A 23,841-nucleotide genomic window follows, 5' to 3' on the forward strand; every position below is an offset into this window, starting at 1 on the left:
GTAGAAATAATATCATAGAATTTAAGATATAATTTGAATCCGAATTTTCTGCACCCTTAAGTGCTGCAGTAAGATTTTTTATTCTTATGCTAAAACAAGACTATAGATAATTCTACTGATGGGGCATCAGACACGTCTATGTCATTTCCTCGAAAAAACAACCTTGCTTTTCAGCATAATTATGCAAATACACCCAATTTAGTTTTTATACGGTACATAGATTCTCCACCGCACACCACCAGGACAAAAACATAACAAATTCCCGAGTGAAAAAGAAAGTATTGTGCACTTGTAAGAGAGGATTAAATTCTGGATGTACAATGATAGTAGAAAAGTAAGTTATTTTCAAATAACTTAAATTGACAGCTGAACCTTAAATTAGATATCAGATTTTTGTTTTTAATTGTTTGAATATTACTGAATAAATTTGTAAATATATGTGGATGTAGATAATGTAAATTATCCGTCACGAAGAAAATAACATGCCTGTAATTGAAAAACGCAAAAAAATTATGCAAAAACTAGGATCTTATATAAATTCTTATTGATGAGATTTTGATTTGTTATTTTCTTATTTCCATCACTTCATCTCGAATGAAATTGACTTCATGCAGTTTTACTTCTGCAATTAACACCCGCTCCCAATCATGATTAATATATTACCCCCTAAATGTTCTTAAGCTGGCAGATTAAAGTAGGTTTCTGAAAACCCAGAGATGAATTTTGTTGAAATTATAAACTCAGATAGAAAAAACCTGTTATATAGTTTTGTTAGTGCAGTTTTATTTTAAATGTTTTCCCTCAAGATATATATTTTCAAAGCTAATTAGGTATTTTGAAAATCACAGAAACCTGACTGAGATAGAGATTTTCATTATGAATGTAAATTGTAAGCGTTTTCTCTTCAGTCGAAATATTTTTTAAATATTAAAGTCAGATAAGAATTTTAGCCGAGACAGTATTCGAACTGCATTATATCAAAGTAAATTGTAGTCACAATAGTTATATTTTTTCCATAAAACATATTAAGTAAAAAAGTGTAAAAAATATATGTACGAACAGATTTAGGTAAATTAAAAAAAAAACGGGGGGGAAAGAAAGCCGCGCTCATTAAAAATGGGTCGTGCACCTGTAAATCAAACTTCACAACTACACTTCGGCACCTGTTGTGCTAATAAACCGTCGCCAAGCATCTCTACCTTCCATTCTCTACTTCGTAAAGTGAATAAAATCCCGGCAACCCTTCTAGAAAAAGCAAAGTTCCATCATCGCCGCTAATCTCGGCAGGGAATTCGAAATAAAGCAGACGATAATCGCACGTGCTGCTGTAAACAAACCGTTTTGCGTTGGATAAAAAACCATTTCGCGCGGGGTAACAATAAGAACACGGCAATAAATTTATTCAAAAAGCTCTTCTCTATTAAAATAATTTTACTATGCAGTGTTTCCAGAAGTGTTTTTGATGTGATGAAAAAGACTTGAGCCGATTGTTTTCTTTCGTGGATTAATTAAGTGGAACAATTTTGACTGTTGTGTGTTTCCATGTCGCGTGTGCCGGCCGTGCGGTTGGTTTTGGTGCTGGTATGTTGTGGATTCGCTGCGAAGGTTAACGCCGAAGATGAAGGATGTTACACGCCCGGCAGTGTGGCCGGCATCGTTATTGCGACGGTTGTGGTTACTCTAGTGACTGCAGGATTAGCCGCTGCTTTTATTTGGTACCTTTGGAAGCAAAGAAAAGGTAAGGAATTTATTATTTATATATAGCATGAGTACATAAATCAGCCGCAATGTCCATTTGTATAGCGAACTAACGTACTGTCATTTGTTTAAACAACTGCAGGAAGTTAAAAGATAATTTCATTGTGTAATCAGTCAGTTCTTTGTATGTGGAAAGAAGTGTTTTGAATATTTAGTCACCAAGTTTGAAAGTATAGGCATTTTTGTTGCAAAAACTTTTGTGCTGTAGCTCGATGATAATAATGTAAGTAAACTATTTCGATTCGGCGAGACTGCTATTTAGCAATAAGTTAAAATTGAGAGGGAGTTCATTGATTAAAGCAATGAGTGTGCTATCTCTTTATGAGGGCTGCATATTTGAAAAGTTCTTTTATTGAAAAACTTCATTATATCAAATAAAGTGTAGAGTCAAAAATTATACTTGTAAAAGATCATGTATTTTAATTCACTAATTAATTTATTTAGTTATCATGAATGTCAAAAACTTCCTTTCATTCAAAGTTTAGTTAAAACATTATTAACATAAAAATAAACTGTATTTATTGAACGCTTGGCAACCACTTGACAGAGGTCGCACCCAAAGGTTGTGCGTCATTTAATTCAAAGACATATTAAATTTAGCTTGTAGATTTCGCATTTTATTTCTTCGTAAAACGTGCTTTTTAATTTTTTTCTTTGTCTGTTTCTTTGTTTGTATATCTGCGCTTGTCATTTCCAATGTTAAACCACAGCAACTTGAAAACATGTGCAACCTATTTTTCCTCTTCTTCTTCTCTTTATATAATATATTAAAACTAAGTTTCTTATAATAAATGAAATCCAAACTTTTTATCTAGCTTTAAATCGTAACTCATTTTAATATAATTTAAATATGTGAAATCATTTAACTAAATCACTAAGGATTAGCAGTGGCAATGTAGGATAATATTAACAGTGGTCTGGAATTTAAACTCAACATTTAAGTTTAAATACCAGGATTTATCCCTAATGGATGATAAATGATTATTTTTATTATTTACTACATGCGTAATGAAATTATGAGCCAATTTTATTTTACTGTTGCTTATGAAAAAAATTTCTGTCTAACAGAATCTTTTACATTAAAAAAACAAATTACTATTTAGTTGCGGAAAAATTATCGCATCCCCTTGATTTCAGCAAGTGTATGAAATTTCAAGTTAAACTATTGTTCGTAATCGCAGTGTCAGTTGTCAACAGTAGGTAATCCGAAATAAATAATACTTTTGTTATATCATTTATTGCTTTCATTTTGATAAGCAGTGCTTTCATTTCTGTACGCATTACCGTTGGATGGGTGATAAATTCGTTGATTTGAAGCAACCAAATGAGATTCTCTTTCTTGTTATTTATTTGTTAAGATGACAATAAAATCATTTCAGAAAAAAAAAAAATCATTAGAATTAGTTGAAATATTTACTAATAAACGTAGATGAATAAAATTTTAATTACTTTATCATATCCATCATTTAAAAAACTCCGTTTTGTAGATCAATCATTTTACATATCTTATTTCATGTTTTGATAAAAAATTTGCTGAATTTTAATTTGTTAGCAATATAAGTTTCTTAGCGAAAGTTGTTTTATTCCTAATGCGGTTTGAAAGTGATTTATATTTATAAAATCTTTAAGGAATTCATAATTAATTCTAGGTAAGAAATGGCATTTTTGCTTCCTAAAAGCTGTAAGGTAATATTCATCACGATAAGTTCAGGAAAAAAATGGAAAAAAAACTTTAAATAACATTACAATTCATCAAAACAGCATAAAAAAAAAGAACAGGAACATTGTCATATTTGCCTTACTAGGTCTCGACTTGTTAGTCGCAAAATGCGATTTTGCGTGGCCCGCTCTAAAAAAAGCGTTGTTTCACTTTTCATTTGAGCATGTTGCCATTCGGAAAAATATAAGATCTTATTCTTTCAATTTTAATCTGTCTGTTATTAATCATCAAACTACACTACTTAAAAGCAATGAGACGCAGTACTTAAACATATTACTTTTGATTTAAATAAAAATGTATTTAATTCATGATACATCTATCTAATTAAAAATCAAATGTTTTTATAGAATTACTTAGATATTTTTTTTGCTATTTAATTATATAAAAGATATATAACGTTCCCTTGTTAATCTGAATGCATATTCATCTAATTCCTATAAAATGTTTTGCTATTCTACTTGGACTATCTCTATCGATAATCCTTGTTGATGACCCATATGAAACTTTAAAAGAGACCTTTTGCGCAATCGTTAAATTGTGAACACATTCAGATTTTAATTATTTAATTCTTTTGGTTGTTTCCATCATCCTTATTATTAATTTTACTATCATATTATTATCATATTATTATCATTCTTTTCTTATTTCACTACGCGCGCTCAAACACACACACACACACCTATATAAATATATATTTGCTTATTAAGTTTACCGGAGCCTATTACATTGATTTATCTGATACGATATTCTATTCCCTTCCCTCCGAGCAAAGGTTTGTAGCATTTCTGCTGCATTCATAATCCTTTGAAACGTCAACACCAGAAAAGGAAATCTGTCATTCTGACAGCATTTCAATGTGCATTTGACTATTTTTTACTTATTTACTTATTTTTAAGTATTATACTCGCGAAAAATTTTTTGTCGTCGTATTTCAACGGTAATATTCATTTTGACTTTTTTTTTTTTTTTTTACATGACATACGGACAGAATAAAGGACCCTTATTCCAAAACGAATTTTAAAATAGATTCAAAAGTGATTTTTATCGTGACGTTTGTACGTACATATCTATCTCCAGCTCACAAAAATGATTATCCATGGAATGTTGAAATTTTATATATGGGATTGCTATAACATCGAATTTTGCACTTCCCTTTTATATTTGCAATTGACAGTATATACATATCATATCCGGAAGTATATATATGTGGGTGTGTATACCCCCTTCTAAACCAAGCTTAGAAGTCCTTACCCGGCCTTTATTTTCGCAATCGTTCCTCGTAGTCATATACTTCCAGTTACAGATGTGACTTAAATGACGAAAATATCCATATTTTGGCAATGTCAGATGACAAAAATCATTTTTGAACGAGTATGAAATTTAGCATTTAATACGGTCTCCTGATTCCGATACTTATATTTGAGAAAGTTTTATACTCGTTATTAAAAAAATTAAAAATACAAGAAGTTTGTCTCAATTTGATTTTTGACGTACGACAAAAATTGACTGGGATATTTAATTTCAAAATTTGAAATTTTTAATTTCATTTTCATTTTGCCTTGATGTATTTATAAATAAAGTTAGAAGACTAATTCCAGGAAAAAAGTTTGAGTAAAGTGCAGGAAAAATTAGAATTATTTAATATGTCGTGCAAGGAAGTCATACGGTGTCCACATAAGATTTTTTATATTTCTTCAGTTTGTGGGTTCATTTTTTCGAGAAATTCGAACAAAACCATGTTTCTTTGAGAGACTAAGAAATAAATTTTGGTGCTTCAGTTTAGCATTTTAAAACACTTTTACCTTTTTAGAGCTGTAATTTTGTAATTAGGCTGTTTCTTAAATTTTCAGAAAATTATGTCATCTCTTTTTAAAAGTCAATAATGCTACATAAACACCATATTCGAATTGATTTTGTCTGATATTTTAAGCAGTTTCATTATCCTTTTTCAGCTCTTCAGATATTTTAAACATTTTACATTCCAAATAAGGATGGAAGAATTTCTGAAAAATTCTGAAATATCTTAATGCTTTTAAGAGCACAGGAATTTTGGACAATAATTAAATTTTGTGCAAGAGCGTGTGATTAAATTCAAAACTATTTTATTATTAAGTACGCCGGTAGTCAGAATCTTTCCGTTATAAAACGAAAAAACTTTTCTAAGCTTTATAATTAATAACTGTTCCATAAGTATTAAATAAGAAACTATGGTATCAGGTATTTTGATATTCGCTTCTCATTGGGTATCTGGTTTTTCTATATCTTCAATATTGTTTCTGATAGTAAATTTCAAAAATACAGACCAACAGTTGCAAATGAGTTAACAAATTTTTTAGCGTAGTTTGTTTAATTTATTGCATATGAAATGTATTTTTCTTAGGTTTTGTGAATGTTACACATTACCTTTTATTAGACTTGTAAAAAAATGTTTAATGGGTTTTTAACTAACTCAGAAACTGATTCATTCATATTCCTTTCAGTCCCATTCATGGTGTGAACGGTCTAAAATGCGGCTGTTTATCATACAAAATTAGGGGCAAATTGGGGAGAAAAAAAGTGTGCGAAAGCCGAGTTATAACTGGTAATAAAATAAAATAAAACAAAGATTACTAAATAAAATAAGAAATAAACGTCAGATGCCGTCGTTGCTCATTCGACTGTTAAGGAACCCCAACCACTTTCACCTTCAAAGGCATTCGTTTCCGCACCATCAACTTCCTAACACGGAAAAGAACTCCTCCTTTTTTTTATCTTCTTTTCTTTTCTTCCTTTATTATTTGCTTATTAGAAGTTAACAATAACACGTTCCTTTTTTATGTATTAGACCGATTATTCTATAGAAACATGGCCTTTTTTTATCATTTTGGGTTGACTGTTTGCTTGCTTGAATGTCTTATTGACTTGGATTTTACAAACATATTTTGCGTAGGATTCTTTCGTCATGGCTAAGATCAAGAACTGGATTTGCTTTTAAACGTTTTGCTTCCAATATGAATATAATATTAGAAGCAAATAAAGAAAATAGGACTGTTTTTGAATTTAATTGCATGGAAGCAATCTACTGTGCAGACGTTTGATCTCAGAAACCAAAAAAGCTCATCTGTGTAATAAATTAAATTTCCAAGACTTGTCGAGAATTCTTCCTTTTTCTTGCTGAGCAAATTCATGGCTACCTAAAGACTGTGTAAAAAAATGCAGTATTAGTTGAAACTAGGAACACATTTCTTGATGCGAACGCTTTCAATAATTTATTCTACGAAGAGGAAGACAAACCAGAAGCTTATTTATGCGTCTAAAAAAATAAGTTAAGTTTCTCGCATCTTATCCCGTGGCGTAAAAGCTATGTTACAGTTGATCGGAGGTACTGGAGGAGAGGATTAGTTTTTAGTGTATTCGCTGCAATTGATATCAGCTGGTAAGTGCACGCGAATTTTCTTAAGGTGTTGCATGAAAGGTCATGTTTGTTCTTGTCACGTAACATCCAGAAAGCTAACAGAAGGACAAAAAATATCACCATGTTTATAGAGTTTGTGTGTACTCTTACTTAAACCGTATGTCGAAGACTAAGAGCGAATTCTCGCTATGTTTTTAAGAACAAAATGCTACAGAAGAAAGGTTTAAATAACCTTTTTATTAAATCTAAATTAAAACAGGTGCACAAACATCGTGCTCACAAATCACCACCATTTGTGGCTACGTAACAGAAAATAAGAATGTAACAAATCACTTGTAAATTAAGAATTCTAATGACTGGCTCCTTACCTTAAACTAACGCTAAATCGACTGCACACAGCAAAGACGAGCCGAGGAATATCAGTATAAACTGAAAGGTGTCAAAACACCGAATAGAGAGCTAATTTTAATCTCGCAACATAAAATCGGAACTACGTCCTCTACTACTATTTTGAACTCTTGAAACGCAGCTTAAATACTGCTTCTGAAACTCGTTGAGAGTTTACTTCTACGTCATACAAAAATTTACATTGCGGCAGGAAACTGAAACCAGGACAAGCAAGAAAGTGCAACTACAAATAACTGGTTAGAATAAAGTAAAACCACAAGTTCACAAGGATTGGGCAGAGTTATAGCGTGTGTATTGAATTACTGGATGGACATTTATTGGCTTGCGTGATTACGGCAAAATCTAGACGGCTAATCTGCCTAGGGGGAGGGATGCTTTCGTGGAGGACTTTCTAGGGAAATTTATTGAGTCACATACGATTCCTATAATATATGCAGTGAAATCTCGTTTAATGAATTGAATACATTTCTGGAAGCCGTTCATCAATCAAAATGTTCGTAAACCAAAAATAATTTTTGCTATAGGAATTAACGTGAAATGGATAAAATCGTTTTTGGACCCCAGATGATTGCTTATTTAAACTTTATTATACTTTGTATCAGTATTTTGTGTACAGGTTCTTAATTCAAAACCCCTGGAACCCATTAAATATGAAACAAAAATGATAAACACAATATTAAATTAGATAAAAAATTAATTTAATTTTCTTGTACCTGTACGAAAGACAGCGGACGGCATAAGTGGAAAATTATGAGGAAGGTGTTAATTGTTTGTAATCGAACTTCCTTTCTAAAAAATATCAGGTTTATCTGCTCCTATTAGGCACTTTCTTTTATCTTCTCGTTGTCTCCTCGTCACTCCACTCTACTTGAAACTCAATGGACTTATGTCTCACTCTAAATTTGTCCAATGGGATTTGTTGTTGCTTATAGGTTTTAAAGTGAGACATGGCATTGCTATTGAAAATGCTTCGGTAGCTTGCTACTGAACCATCAGGGTGACACATTACGTGCAAACTTTGATACCCTATTTTGCACGCGCTGATCAGAGAAACTAGGATCATCGTTTTTTTCTTTCTTCTTCTTCTGAAGATATTTCTTTTAAAATCGCCTTTTGTTTCTTCTATGGAAGTTTCTCTAGCTCTTTCTTGTTGAATTCACTTTTATGGTCCTCTAGTACGGTCTTTGGTTTCCTAGTCTACCTCCTGTATGATCATTCAGCTCATTTTTATAGTCATCTCGTGCAATACAATCAGACCATAATTTCATAGAGGCTGAATTCATGGTAAGTCACTTGGTGCAGGGTTTTGTTAATAAGTGATAATCAATGGGAAGTATTAAAATGATGTTTTCTAGAAGTCCCTAGGTATTTAATCATGTGACTTAAGTCGCCTCAAAACACCTTTGACAATCATATTATCGACTTAAGTCGAGAGACTGATCGTCATCCGAAGTGTTTTTTTTGTTCAGATAATTTGTTCGCGAGGTGAGGCGTTCGCACTACGAAGTTCTGTTGCATTTGCAAAATGAGGTAAAAAACTTGCATGTTTTTTCCATCTAGCCAGCAGAAAATTATCCTGATAATTGTCGTTCTCTTTGGATAACAATTTTTCTAAGTGTTCCCATCATTTGTAAACATTTTGAATGTTTTTCACGTTTCAGAAAACCATTATAAAAATCTAGTCAGTATTTTTATCGCAATTACGCGTGTTTGTGGTAGTGCTTAATGAACATATTTAAAAGACTACATAAATTATAAGGTATTTTCTGTCTCCTTACGCGCGCTATTCAGTTGCATTACAAAAGCACAGGGGGTAAGGAGGGAGTAACTACCTTATATACTCCCCATTTTAAAAAGCGACTAGGGATGAGGGGAACCTATCGCTAAACCCTCGTGATGACGTAAGGTTTTATGCCTTTAGTTAATCTGCATGCAATAGTGATAGAATTACCAACAATTTGAAAATTGAAGTGATGCTAACTCTAACGAAGAAGCCGACATTTGTTTACATTTGAAACTTATTAGAATAATGAATTAAGTCAGTCTGTACACCAACTTCAGTGTCGTTTTGTTAGTGGGACCAAAAATAAACTTTCAATTGTGTGCACAAAAAAATCTGTCTTCCTGCCCGCTAGTCGAATTGCCTATTTTTGCGCACCGACTCTTAATTTTAATTGTAAAAATTATTTTTTTAACTGGTGTTTTAGGTTTTTCTGTATTTTACAATTTTTAATGAAGATGCTTTGAGTTTAGATCATACAAGAAAGTCATGTGGTGTCCACATCATATATATATATATATATAATTTTTTTTCAGTAGGTGATATTATATTTTTACCTTTCTCTTTATTTTGAAAGAAATTAGTAAAACATGTATTTTGCTTCGATAAAGGGTAGCATTTTTTTTTTTTTTTTTTTTTTTTTTTTTTGTGAATAATTTTCTCAGAAATATTATTTCACGCTTAGAGCTAACCATGAGTCAAATTTGTCTTTTAAATTATTGATGTTTTTTTCAGCGTTTTATCGCTGTTAGCAATCCATTTAGTGCTGAAATATTGGAGAAGTTTCGCTGTGCAGAAATAAAATGTAGAATTTTACAGGTTCGAGGGGGGGGGAAATCCTTTTTTCTTTATCCATTCTGGTCATTAAGCTAATAATAGAAAAAGAATGTTTTTAATTTCGGAATGGAATTCTTAAAATAATTCTTTAATACCCATTGGCATTTCGTTACAATATAATTTGATGTTCACCATTCCCCACATATGAGTAGGGCAGGACGCTTTTAAACTACAAAAGGTTTTTCGCGTTTGGAACTTTTGTAAAGCATTCACGGAGATCGTGAACCTGAGAGTAAATAAGGCATTTCTGGTTGCGAAGTACCAGTGCGATGCCTTATTACTCTTTTCGAGGAAAAAATGTGTAGTAATAGTAGTTGTAATACGTGGTAAGATAAATGGCGGCCTCTTTTGCTTGGTTTGTATGTATTACCATCTTCTTTTCTTCTTATGTTTTCAGGCTTAGCTCTAGGCTGATATGTTGACAAAATGAGGAAGGCCTTGGAACAGAACGACCCCATCGTGGAATGCGACACGAATTTATCTTGAATACCTCCCCCTGCGGGCACTGGGGGCCTGCCTTTTTATTATTTAGTTTTCAACCTTGCATTCGACAGGTTGCTTTTGATGAAGAACCGTTTAAAATTCAGATCACTCATAGCATTTCTGTTGTTATCAGTCGCGTTTTCTTTCGTCTTGCTGTTTTTCCATGGACTTGCTGACAGGGCAGCAGGTGCTTGCGATACAACTATTTGAAGTCATATATTTCACCACTTATGTGTTTTATACTGAAGTCTTTCCATTTGTGTAATATTTGATGGTAAACAGCTAGTGACGTAATTCTGTTGTTTTGATTAAATCAAATGTTATTGTTTGCTGTTGCCAGTTATTAGTGGATACTAATTTGTAACGACCCTATAGTAGTGGTTGCTAATTTGTATTTGTGTTTTCTAATTTGCTTATTTCCTTTTTAAGAAATAATGATAAAAGTCTCTATAATATCTTACCAAAGATCAAAATGTTAAACCCAAATCGCCATATTAACAGACAAAATCTAGTTAAATAATTCATGATTAATAGAGTTTGCTGATTTGGAGTTACCAATTATTAGTGGGGGCTAATTTGTAACGACACTTTAGTAGTGGTTGCTAATTTGTATTTGTGTTCCTAATTTGCTTATTTCTTTCTTAAGAAATAATAATAATAGTTTCCGTACTATCTCACCAAAAATAAAAATGTTAAATCCAAATTGCCATATTAACTGACAAAATCTTGTTAAATAAGACATGCTTAAATGAAAATTCAGAGCAGAAAGCTGGTAGAACGACGAAAGCTAAATAAAATATTTGCTGGAATGCTGGAAAAAGTATGAGGCAGTTATAAAAAAGAAAAGGTTTACACTATAGGTTCTCAACCAGGGGTACGATTTCATAGTTCCAGGAGGGGTGAGTTCTGTGCCGTCTTTCATTTAACTGTTAGGTATTTAGGTTTAGTTTATGAATATAAAAAACTTCTTTTATTCAAGTTTGGGTACTTATGAAATCTACTCATAGAAATAAGAAGTATGAAACCTACTTATAATTCGCTTGGAGGAATGTTCCTTCTAATTTTTCGTAAAATTTACAAGAAAGAAATCGGGCTGCGAGTTGCAGAAATATATTTGGGCAGTACATTATTTAAATCACCATGAGTGCTTTGTGTATTGTTTCGCAGGCCTGCGTGGGCGAGAAATTAAAGCACCCGTGAGCAACTTCAGAAAACCCAGAGCCCAGACGCTAGCTTAGAGGGAATGACTCTCCCTTCAGTCTCTGAGAAAATAAATATATTAACTTCAAAACTGAATGCTTGTGAATTAAGTATTTTTGAATCCGAGAAATTAGCAAACAAGAGCAACATTTTGAAATCATTATACTATTCAAAGTTACGTGCTTTTGGTCCACGAACAAACAATAAATAATTGTTTTTATGTATAATAATGAACAACAGTTCACTTAAAAGGCCAGTGAATCGATAGAAATCTTTTTCGCCTTCCAAAATGCTATCCAGCCGTGCTTTAAAGATAAAAAAATAAAGTAAATAAATAAATAAACTCCCGCACATGGCCTTTGTATAAGTGGTTGGATTTTGAGTCTCTTCAAATGAATATTGCCAACTGAAATAGCATTCATAAAATTGAGCGTGAATACACTGATTTTGCAAAAGCTTTATACAAATCCTAGCACGCGCTTAATAATTGAATCACCCATGAGGAAAGAAATAATGTGTAAACCAGAACGGATTTCATAGATTCAGGGGGGGGGATGCGATCAGCCATTTATTAAGCTGTTCGGTATTTATTTTGGTTTATGAACATAAAAAAAAGAAAACTAGTTTTATTCAAATTAATGGCATTTGTCAACATTTTCTATACTTTTTCTTGTTTAATTTATGAACCACATTAAAAAATAACATAATTTTGAATAAATGTACATGTATTTTTCGAGTTTTGGAAAGGAGGGGGGGGGAGGATGAACATCTGGCAATGAATGCGTGGGGTGAAAAAGGTTAAGAAACACTGCTGTATACATTGATACGCTTTACTTAGCCGCTGTCGTAACTGAAACTAAATCAAATAGCGTAAAAATCAAACTTAAATTACGAATACTTTGTTTAAATCTTCATGATGATCAATAATGTTGTAATATAATAATGTTATAACTGAGCAACTAACAAAAAACTAGCTAACATGTAGCTGAGATTTATTATCATGAGAATTAGGACCATGGTTTTAACAATATTTAAAATACAAAAAGTTTGTGTTTTCCATCAAATGACACAGATAACAAAGACAACTGAACATTGGACAATACCTATAGCTTGCGTAGCTTATACGTAAATATGGCCCTTGAATCAGAGGCACAATAGTACATAAGTGAAGCTCCAGGAGACTTGGCAGGAACACGTTGAAAAGGTATATATGCAATATCTGTATCGGTTTTGATTTTTTCAAGGGATATAGGGGTACATTTCGAAGTATGACTTGTTGTTTCATCCTGACCAAGTTTCGCAATTTGAAAGTCATTGGGATAAAGAATCATTAATTCTGTAAATATCGGCCGTAAAAGTTTCTTTTGATAGTATGTGGAGTTGATTTTAACACACGTTCTAAGTACCGAATTTTTTTTCCTATAAGAGATGGTAATAAATAGACCTTCCTTTGTTGCAGTCATTTAGGTAATTCCATGATTCAGCAAGTGTCCCATTATATTTCCATTTATCTTCTGCTAAGGTTCTACAAATTGTTCTGCTTTGAGTTGTATGCTTCGGCAAAAACTGATGAACATTGTATTTTTCAGTTTTTTTTTAAGTTGTAAATCTTGGTTTATTGTTTTATTTATTGTTGCTGCAGGTGTATTTAAAGACTCTGCGATGGATTCCTGCGTTGGCGGATTTTCTGTTATGACCAACGATTTAACTTTAAAAACAGTACGTACATTTTCCGGGTATTCGTTTGGAGTCTTCTTTCCATGTAGAATGAATAAGAGTGTTAAATTCCACTGACTCCGAGGGAGAGGCTTCGAGTTTCTGACTAGCGCGCGTTCGCCTTTTGGCTAAGTTTTTCAAAGCTATTACTACGCTTGGCCGTATTACAAACCCTTGATAGCTTCGCTAGTTTATTCGATATTCAGAGGCCAACTACTTAGAATTTTTGGCTATATCTTTCTAGTTAAGCATTAGTTAAGTCTTATTTCTTATTACTTCAAGTTCAAGCCCAAGTGGTGGCTTTGCTGTACGCTCTCAGAAAGGGGCCTTCTGTTAGTTCTTATTTTGAGAAATGAAGGGTTGTAGAGACATTAGGTAATTTTTGGAAGCAGAAGAGATAAAAAATTAGCAATCGCCTTCGCCGTCAAATGTTGCGGCTGGCTTCATCGCCGCACGCATTGCTTCCACGAGGAATCCAAATTCTTCTGTTGGATGTGGACGTCTGAGGGACCTGAAAAGTCAGAGGGGGTAAACGTAAATTTCCCGGACTCTAACGACATGGTCCGTTGCAAACTTTTCGGGCGTCAATTGTAGAGATATGAGGCACTTTTGGAAGCAGGCAAGATGAAAAATGAGCAAACGCCTTCGCCGGGAATCGAACCACGGACCTCTGAAATACCGGCCCAGCGTGCAGAACCACTACACCACGAAGGCACGGTAAGAAGGTGGGAGAAATATCTAAGGCGACTGGGTTTTTTTTAGGCGACCCAATCGCCAAATCCTGGATGAGGAGAATCACCCTTTTAGTTTGGGCGCCACTGTAGAGATATTAGGTAATTGTTGGAAGCAGAAGAGATGAAAAATTAGCAACGCCTTCGCCGAGAATCGAACCACGGACCTCTGAAATATCGGCTCAGTGTGCTGACCACTACACCACGAAGGCACGCTAGGAAAGCAGGAGAAATACCTTACAGGGTAATTAACCATTCTTGAGTGTACCTCTATGTTCATGAAATAAAACGATGATTCGCTTAGCTGTTCATTAGGTTTCTAGCTGTTAGATAAAAGGCTGGAACCCCACATAGGAATATTTATTGTCGGGAAAGCGTAAAATCATATCCTTCAATCCGCAGCTTATATACATGCGACATTTTGAAAAAAGAATAAATTTAAAATAAATATTTATCGAATCTTTCTAAAAATGTGCAAACACCTTTTGCACTTATATTCGTTCCTCAGAGACGAGCAGGGTGTACAATGTTGTTAAATTGCAAGTCATTTATCAGTCATTCAGGGAATGAAATTGTGAATGGAAATTCCAGTCTGCTTGCGAAAGATCATGCAGCCATTTCAAATTTGCTACTGTTGTAAGATCATTTAAGTGTCGGCATTTTTGTTATTACTATAGAATGTGCTGCTTACAGTGACAACCTTGCTTCGAAAAATGCTAACCAGAGGGAATGCGAAAACCAAGCGTGACTGATAACAAAATAGTGTCCAGTACCTATTTTCTTCCATTTACTTCAGAAAGGTACTTTTTTGAAAATTTCCTTGCGAATCTAATCATGCATAATAACTTGAATACATCATTTGAAAAACAAAGGCCTAATGTGTATGCAAATATTTTGTATAATGCAACTGGCGACTAAATGCACAGTTATGTTCTTAATCCCTGCAGAAAATTGTTGAGAAAAAAGGACATCGAAATATATTGCCAGCATTTAAAAAATATGTTACTTTAAAACTACTTGAACGCATCGAATTGTTTTAACTGTTAAAACGTTGGGAGTGGACAGTATGGAGGAGATTAGCCGCCTTCACAGGACTAGAACCTCGCCATTCTGTTCGGTGGTCCGTGTTGGCTCGACAGGGACTGACAGGGACCAAAGTCTGTCTCGGGTTGTGTGCATTGCTATAGCGTTTTTTGGATAAAAAAATTGAGTTTGAGTGCTAATCGAATATGGTAGATAATCGTATGTTAATATTTAATATTTCCTGTATTTCGCTTATAGAATGTTTACATTTGAATTTAATATTCTTTAGGAAGACGAAACATTCTGATTCTCAAATACTGATATCCCGATAATCTTTAAAAAGTTTTGAGATTCGAAAACTGCAAGCTTCGCTTGTTTTCCGAAATTAAAATATTCCGAATCTTAAAAAAAAAAAAAAAAAAAAAAAAAAAAAAAAAAAAAGCACTGAAACCTTTTAATTTAAATTAGCAGAGATTATTTTTATTGCAGTCCAATAGAAACGATTATTTCAATTTTACTACTAACTGGCCATGTATACCATTCTCCTACTTTTTCTGAAGATAATTTAGTTTTTCATGTGTATGGTTTATCTATGCAAACTTTTGAAATAATCCACTTTTTACCATGTTCCCATATTTGCTTTAAATTAAAAAAATTCTGAGAAAAATTTAAACGAAATTGAACTTTTCTATTGTTGCATAAACGTTTTTTTATTTCCTTGTACGAAATAAAGGAAGTATTGCAATCACAAAAAATTTCAGGTAACATATTTCAACGAAAATATCTATTTTGACTGCTACCGAATGCAATTTAACGATGTTTTTGCGTGACATCTGTGCGTATGGACAGAATAAAGGACACTTCCTACCCCCCCAAAAGTTATAAAACTGATTTAAAATGGATTCAGAAGAGATTTTTTCGTGGAGCTTGTGAGTACGTTTGTATGTATGTATTTCGCATAACTCAAAAACGAGTAGCCTCAGAACTTTGCAATTTTCTATATAGGACAGCTATAGGATGTAGTTGTGCAGCGTCCTTTTTGGTGGCAATCGGCCACACCAAAAGTATGTTACTGGGCTCCGTGAGTTTAGTTTTTTAATTCGTATACGTTGATAAATTGTGCATTTTTGCTTTAAAAATTATTATGTTGATGTTATCTTCCGATTAAGGCTTTTATGCCTTTAGTTAATCTGCATGAAATATTTGTAGAATTATCAGCAATTTAAAAGTTGTTAAAGTGCGACTAAGCCTAATTTTTTACCATGGCAGCCATATTTGTTTACATTTGAAACTTAGGAGAATAGTGGATTTCTTGCCAATCTAAAGAAACTAACCTTTGAAACAGCAACTGTTTCTTTTTTACTTGTCTAATTTCTTTTATATATCGTTTTAGATTTTTTATAGTATTTGAATAGAACATATGACAACGATTAGATAATTCTTTAGATGATATAATTTTTGGCCATTCTGAGTTATAAAATGAATGAGATGTAACCCTGTCAAGTGAAACTAGCGCCAAAGTGTCACTATGGTAAATAAATATGGTAAAGAGTGCGTTTATTCTATTGTGGTTTATGCGATTTCGAAGAAGAAGATTTAATTCAATCCAATAAGTTTAAACGAAATACTGGAAAAAATGCGTATAATTTAATATTCCGTGCAAGGAAGTCATGTAGTGTACACATCAGATTTTTTTTGAAATTATATATTGAGGAAATGAATCCCAAGATTGATGATCTTTAATTATGTATGCATTTCTTATGCTAAATTGCATTTGTTTCTCAATAAATATAAATGTATTTTGCATAATTAGTCCAAAGGGATTTGAATCCCGAAGGACTATTAGTTTCGTTTTGGCATTTTGCGTCGGACGGATAAATGTCGGTTCACTTTTCAAACTGTTGCCATAAAATGTTAGAGTCCTGCATTATATTTGAAGAAATTAAATAATGAAAATCTGCGTAAATGTATGTATATTTCTCACATTGTCATAAAATAACGTATATAGAGTCATCGAATTTTGAATAACGTAATCCTCCAACGAATATGAGCATGTGGAAGACCAAATTTGAAATTTGAAATTTGTTTTATGATCGATTTCCTATTTTTTAAAACTTTGACGAATTTTTGATTAACAAACTCAAGGATTTCAAAGCGAGCAATGGCAACGTTGTGCAGAAATAACATTTTTATCTCCAGCGCGTGAGTCTCTGTATCGGAAATTCTAAAGATATGCTCGTTTTAAAACTATTTTGCGATATTGCTGTTGCACTGGATCTTATGGTTTAAGTGCGAGGAACATGATATTTAATAAAGAAAGGTAACACACAAAATGTTAAAAAACGCCCCTTTAGACGTAATTTAAAATCTGAAACATTTCAGTTTTTTTTTTTTTTTTTTTTTTTAAAGTTTTTAATCTTTAGTGAAAGTTGGTTTTTTCCTAGTTATTACTCTTATATGCAGAATTTGGTATTCGAAAATTTGGGAGATTCGATAGTCTTTTAAGATCCGAACTTGGAGTCGGATTATCCGAGATGGGACTAAGATTCGAAGAAATTAATTGCTGCAAGCGTTCTTGGAAGTTATTTAATAACGACTTTGATTATTTTTCTCTTACAGAAACATAGTTTATATGTTACTGTGCTTTACGAATTGTCTGTTATTCGAATTAATAAGACGGTTTTTCAGGTGCAGTTATACAAACATAAACACCATCTTTGAGGCCATTTACGCCTTTTACAGTGTTTAAAAGACGGTTATATGGTACATGACTCATTCTCGAAAACAACAAAGCGAAATTTATTTCTTTTAATAACGTAATTGTTTACATCCCCTGCATGTTTACTTTAATCGTAAAAACCTTAACCGCACGCTCACGCTCGACTTGAATGCGAAACCATGCAAAGGCGTCGGAAAGAATACGTAAACAGCTACGAAAGAAACGCAATTCGAATAATGTCAAGGTTACTAAACTTTGTTATACTAGTTTTAGAATTCTGTCACAACTATTGAGAAAAGTTTGAAGTAGCTATGTTTTGAGTTATAGGACAAGGTAGAGAGGAAGAACTGAAGAGTCCATGTTATTGAACCAAAGCAACAAACCCAGAGGCAAATTTCAAAAACCGTAAGATGGCACGTTTGTTGCTACATTCCTTATTTGTTAAAAATAAAGAAGCAAAAAAGAAAAACTGAAAGATTTTTACTGTTTGAATCCATACAAGCAGTTTCGACTTCCAGTAGAACAGAATGCGGTAGAACTCCAATTATCCGAATCAATTAGGACCGTACCCTATTCGAATAATCAAAAATTCGGATAACTGGATTTTTTTCCCCAAGAAACGGTCTACGTACACTTTAATTAATTACTGTATGTACTGCATGTTGAAAATGGGGGAAAAACTGTTTTTAAAGAAACAGAGTTTTTTTTAATTAATTAGGATGAAAAGACAACAGTGTGCTTACATGTTATATAGCGTACAGTACTTACAAGTGCTGAAAGTCAAGTTGTTTGACAACCTTTGTTAGCCTACCGTTACTTGCGTTAAAGGATGAACAACCAAGCTTCTGAGCTAATATTTTAGCCTTTCGCAAAGGATCGGACCCGAAATAGAGTTTCCCATAGAAATGCTGCTGTAAAAACCACTTGAAAAAGACATCATCTAAATTTTTGTTTGGTGCTGCATTGATTTTCGTGAAGAACTTCCATCTTCGTTTTCAAGCCATGACACGAAGTTTAAAAGTGTAGGTTTGCTCCTTTTCATGTCTGAAATTGGTGACTGTCCATTACTACGTTTCTGTCTTAATTTTTTTCTTAAATTCTGAAAGGGATTTAGATAATCAGCGATTCGAATAGTCGGAGTTTGGATTGGATTGGATTGGATTATTTAATTATGGCAAAGCACACGAGGGCTATCTGCCTAAAGGGAGGGATGCCTTCGTGGAGGGCTTTCTAAGGGAAACTGGCTCGTATACACGTTACACATGGGGAAAACCACGAAAACGCCCATGCAGCCAGCCCGTTCGCGGGATTCGAACCTCAGACCGAACTACCAGTGTTCAGCGTTTTTACCGCTCGGCCGCTGGTGGGCTAGTCGGAGTTTGGATAATTGGAATTGTACTGTATATATGTATGTATCCTTCCAACTACATTTTACTGTGTAGTAAACCAAAAACTTCCAGATATGGCCGTTTCGAAACATAATTTGATTGCAGGATAATTCAAATCAGATCATCTTTCTGTAGATAAGATATTTTTCAATCATAGTTGAATGCAGTAATTTCCATGTACACGGGTTTTAAAGTACGCCTTCATCTTAGACAAGTGAGCAGCAGCGTGGATGTGGAATGTCTAGCCAGGAGGAAAGCGTAAGCGAAAAGGACGTAGCGATTCAGAGGAAGAAGGGAGGGAGTCAAAAAGTTTCAGTTCCGAGTTAAAAAGCTTTGGTTTACAATTATTTGATTGGACAAATAATGTGTTAATCGTTCTTAATTATCGCACTTTAAAAGTTCCCTACGTAAAATTTGAACTTAAATCTCCACAGACTTCTAAAGAGTCTGTTTATTTATTTGGAAAACTGATTTGATGACATACACAGTGTTAAGTACATAACGTATGAAGTGAAATCCTATGCTTTTTCAAGTTATATATGCTTTGATAAAATTCAATACATGAATTTAAATGAAATTTATATGTATATCTCTAAGGAAGAAATTGTTTTTTGTAGCATAATATTTTCTTGAAGAGAGACCCATACCAATTTTTAGAAATGCATAGAGAGTTTTAGAAAAATCCTTGTCAATCAGTGTTTGAATTTCGAATTTGACTTGAATTTAAATTTCAAATTACAGTGTATCCTTTTCATATGTTTGTACAAACCCATGTAAAAAATTAAGATAATTTGCAAATTATGTCTATTTTTACAAAAATTTTGAACCAAAGGTACTAATAATGTCGCCGAAAACTTATGCAAATATTCATAGTCGAATACATAAGCGTACAAGTGCGTATCTACGGAGCTGTGATTGCGAAGGGATATAAGCGCATGAGAGGTTTTCGGCGATTTGTCTTCTCGTACTCCTTCACGACATTCGCCGTGTTTCTGGAAAGAGTTGGTTAAATTTTTAAAGATATCAAGTAAAATAAGTAGCCACGAACGTATGGTTGGTGAAGTAAGGTGGAAAAGTGCGCGTAGATTCCACAGACAAGCCAATCACAAGCACAGGTGACTACAGAGCCTTATGTAACGCCCAAGGTGTTCACAACTTGTGGAACTGTATGCCAGAAGAACCGTTGTTTGCATTTCGCTCACTGCAGCGTGCAAGAGAGAGTTTTTAGTATGGTCCAAGCAACAGATGCCTTGGACTAGACTTCAGTTTACCTCAGACCACAGCGGAGCACAGTGCTTTTCACATGTGAGTTGAGGTTCAGCCTGGATACTTATTCTCGGCGTGCCTGTACCTGGAGAGAGCCTGGAACACGATAACAACCCTCCCACATCAGGAAAAAGGATCATTACGGAGGTTGAGATATTGTCTGTTCTAAATCAGTACATCTCAAAGTTGACGTTGTCTCAACGTTGTTGTCGTATCATCATTGTCGTTCCAATGCAGACATTACGTTGGACGGCTGCACATACCTGCATGTGTTTGACAAATGCTTCCAGACTGCTGTGAGGTACAGAGAGGATATCGTAGAGCCCTATGTCAGGGGCGCAGTTTGTCCTGGTTTCCTATTACCAAGAACAACAACGCTCGTCCACACAGGGCTCAACTGGTCGACGATTACCTGGAAAAAGAGCATATTCACTGCATGGATTTTCCAGCGAGATGTTCTGACCTTATCCCTATAAAATATGTCTGGGACACTCTTATAAAGACAATTCAACTTGGCATCCCTCTATCCCGGAATTGAAAACTGCTTTGCTGCAGAAGTGGGATCGAGCCTGTACCTGGAGAGAGCCTGGAACACGATAACAACCCTCCCACATCAGGAAAAAGGATCATTACGGAGGTTGAGATATTGTCTGTTCTGGCGCAGTTTGTCCTGGTTTCCTATTACCAAGAACAACAACGCTCGTCCACACAGGGCTCAACTGGTCGACGATTACCTGGAAAAAAAGCATATTCACTGCATGGATTGTCCAGCGAGATGTTCTGACCTTATCCCTATAAAATATGTCTGGGACACTCTTATAAAGACAATTCAACTTGGCATCCCTCTATCCCGGAATTGAAAACTGCTTTGCTACAGAAGTGGGATCGATTGCCACAGGGACTTTTCAACTGCCTCCTGCCTAGTATGCCATCACGCTGGATGGGAGAGGGGAACCATACCACATATTAGAATCAGTTTCAGTTCGATATCACAACGTGGATTTTGGACATTCCTGAGCTTTGCTAACAGCTTTACTAATAGTCATGCGCAGATAAAAAGACTTTTGTTGTCCTGATATTGTGACCAGTCTCGTTTATCTGATATAAGAGGAAGCCCTCGAATTTCATAGTATGCGAGGAGGCAAAATTACATCTGTCGTTAGCAAGAACCTTGGATACCATACAGGAAAAAGAACGACATTACTCAGTTCTGCTCCGAATTTTGAAGAGAGCACCCTGGGGGGGGACGGTTCGGTGGGCATCCCACCCCTCTTTCCCTACCACCAACCTCTCGAGAGGACTTTCAGTTTATTTATTGTGCCCCCATGCTGCACAAACACTACACATTTACAAACATTCATGCCTTTCCCGGGGTACGAACCCGGATCCTTCGGTACAACAATAAGCGTCGCTAGCAACTATCCTGACTGTTTTAGAAACTCGACATAATGCACAAATTCTTTTAATTCTACACACGAGTGTATTATATAAAGATTTAAAAACTGCTTGAATTTTGTCACAAGCGAGAGAGTATTGTTTAGTTGCATTTTGTGTAGATATTAGTTTTGAGGCATCATTTGATTATTTATTTCTGGATTAAATCACTTTACTACCACATGGCATCATGATGAAAATCTTAAATCTTAATTGCAACTCAATACGATTTTGATCTGAAATACATCAAAACTATAAAGTCGGAGGTAAGGAAATAGTTTTTCATACTTTTGTTTTGAGGGGGAGGGTTAATTGGTGTACTGGATACTTTAAAAATAAATATATAATTTCGTGATATATTCAAAAGTATGCTGCAATAGTTAATAATATAATGTTTTCTTCTGATGGAAATGGAAGTATGGGAATTTTCACAAAGAAAGGAAATAAAAGGATCTGTGGCTTAAAGCTATCAAACCCAAAAGCAACAAGAATGTCGCCGCAAGAGAAGGCAACTTTCATGTTAGACTAGAATCAAAACTCCTTGTCCCAAATGCAATGAAGGACGTTCCTAACATTTTTTTTTCCAGCAACATAATAGCTATTCAGATATTCGTAGTTATTTAGATCATTTCCAGGAATTAAGATTAGACAATCTTTTAACAGCTATGATAGTATGACAAAAAGGCCAACTCATGTAATTTCTGTGTTAGTGACTTAATCAAAAATATTACCTGCCAGACAAAGGTAGGCAGAGAATTTTAAACAAGAACTTTCTTACGAACAAGACCTGATTACTGTGTAGCGTCATTAATTTTATCGATGGAAGAAACGTGAAAAGTCAATATTGCCTTCGCTGAGATCGAACTCTGGACCTTCCGACTACTAGCCTGACATGGTTTCCGATTAAACCACTAAAGCACGCCAGAGAAAAACTTTACTTCTACCTGGCTAGGCTTTACAAAGCTCGATTCTATGTTCCAAATGAAAAGACTTTAAATAGCCTATAGTTCATCCTGTTGTTTTTCTCTTAAAAATGCAAGGAAAATTGGCATTGGTAGCACCTAAAATAGCCCCATGTCTTGAACCTCAGTGTAACAGTGCTTGCAGATATGATTAATCAGTAGTGATGAGTCGGTACTACCGAACCGGGTATTTTGTAACTGGTACTTAGTTGTAACGGGTACTGAAAATCGGTACATCCAAGTACCCGTTACTTCAGTACCGAAATCGGTACTTTTCGGTATTCGTTACTCTGTACCGAAACAGGTACTTTTCGGTATTCGTTACTTCTGTACCGAAACGGGCACTTTTCGGTATTCGTTACTTTTGTACCGAAACGGGTACTTTTCGGTATTCGTTACTTCTGTACCGAAACGGGTGCTTTTCGGTATTCGTTACTTTGTAACGAAAATATGCGTCTCTTCTCGGTATTTCGGTATTCGTTACTGGAGGATCGATGAGGGTTCAGCTCACTTCGGTTTTGGCACGAGGACAGTAGTATCTGGTTGTATTTGCGAAATGGTGATATGCGCTCCTTGTGTCCATGAATGGTCTGCTACTCAGACACTTCCGTAGTTGACATGTTTTCTGATATTCAAAATCTTACTCCGTACAGATAAAATCAAACACGTGGTGACGTGGCAGAGTTCCTTCAGTGCGCAAAATCGTTAGCTGCGTATTTCGGTACTCCAAATCGTTACTAGGGCACTTCGGTACTCCAAATCGTTACTAGGGTACTTTGGTATCGTTACTAGGGTACTTCGGTACTCCAAATCGTTACTAGGGTACTCCGGTACAGCAAACCGTTACTGGGGTACTACGGTACAGCAAACCGTTACTCCGGTATTTCGTTACTTCAGTACTTCAAATTGTTACTTGGGTACTCGGTACTTGAAATCGGTTTTCGGTACTTTTCAAAGTAACGGTTAGTTGAGTAACGGGTATTTTGTACCGGGTACTTGTCTGTACCCGTTACTCTCGTACC

General features: G+C 34.5%; 1 protein-coding gene across 1 annotated transcript in view; it reads left to right on the forward strand.

Annotated features, from left to right (window-relative positions):
* The first annotated feature begins 1,269 nt into the window (after nt 1-1,269).
* LOC118186662 (uncharacterized) overlaps nt 1,270-23,841 on the forward strand; it is a 241,765-nt gene continuing 219,193 nt past the window's right edge. The window contains exon 1 of the mRNA XM_035356785.2: nt 1,270-1,738. Within this exon, the coding sequence (XP_035212676.2) occupies nt 1,543-1,738 (196 nt within the window). The 5' untranslated portion in view covers nt 1,270-1,542. The remainder of the gene's footprint in view (nt 1,739-23,841) is intronic.

Source organism: Stegodyphus dumicola, chromosome 10 (genome assembly GCF_044657685.1).
Source record: "Stegodyphus dumicola isolate Sdum_Otavi_A_Nest chromosome 10, ASM4465768v1".
In the NCBI taxonomy this organism is placed as follows: Eukaryota; Metazoa; Arthropoda; class Arachnida; order Araneae; family Eresidae; genus Stegodyphus; species Stegodyphus dumicola.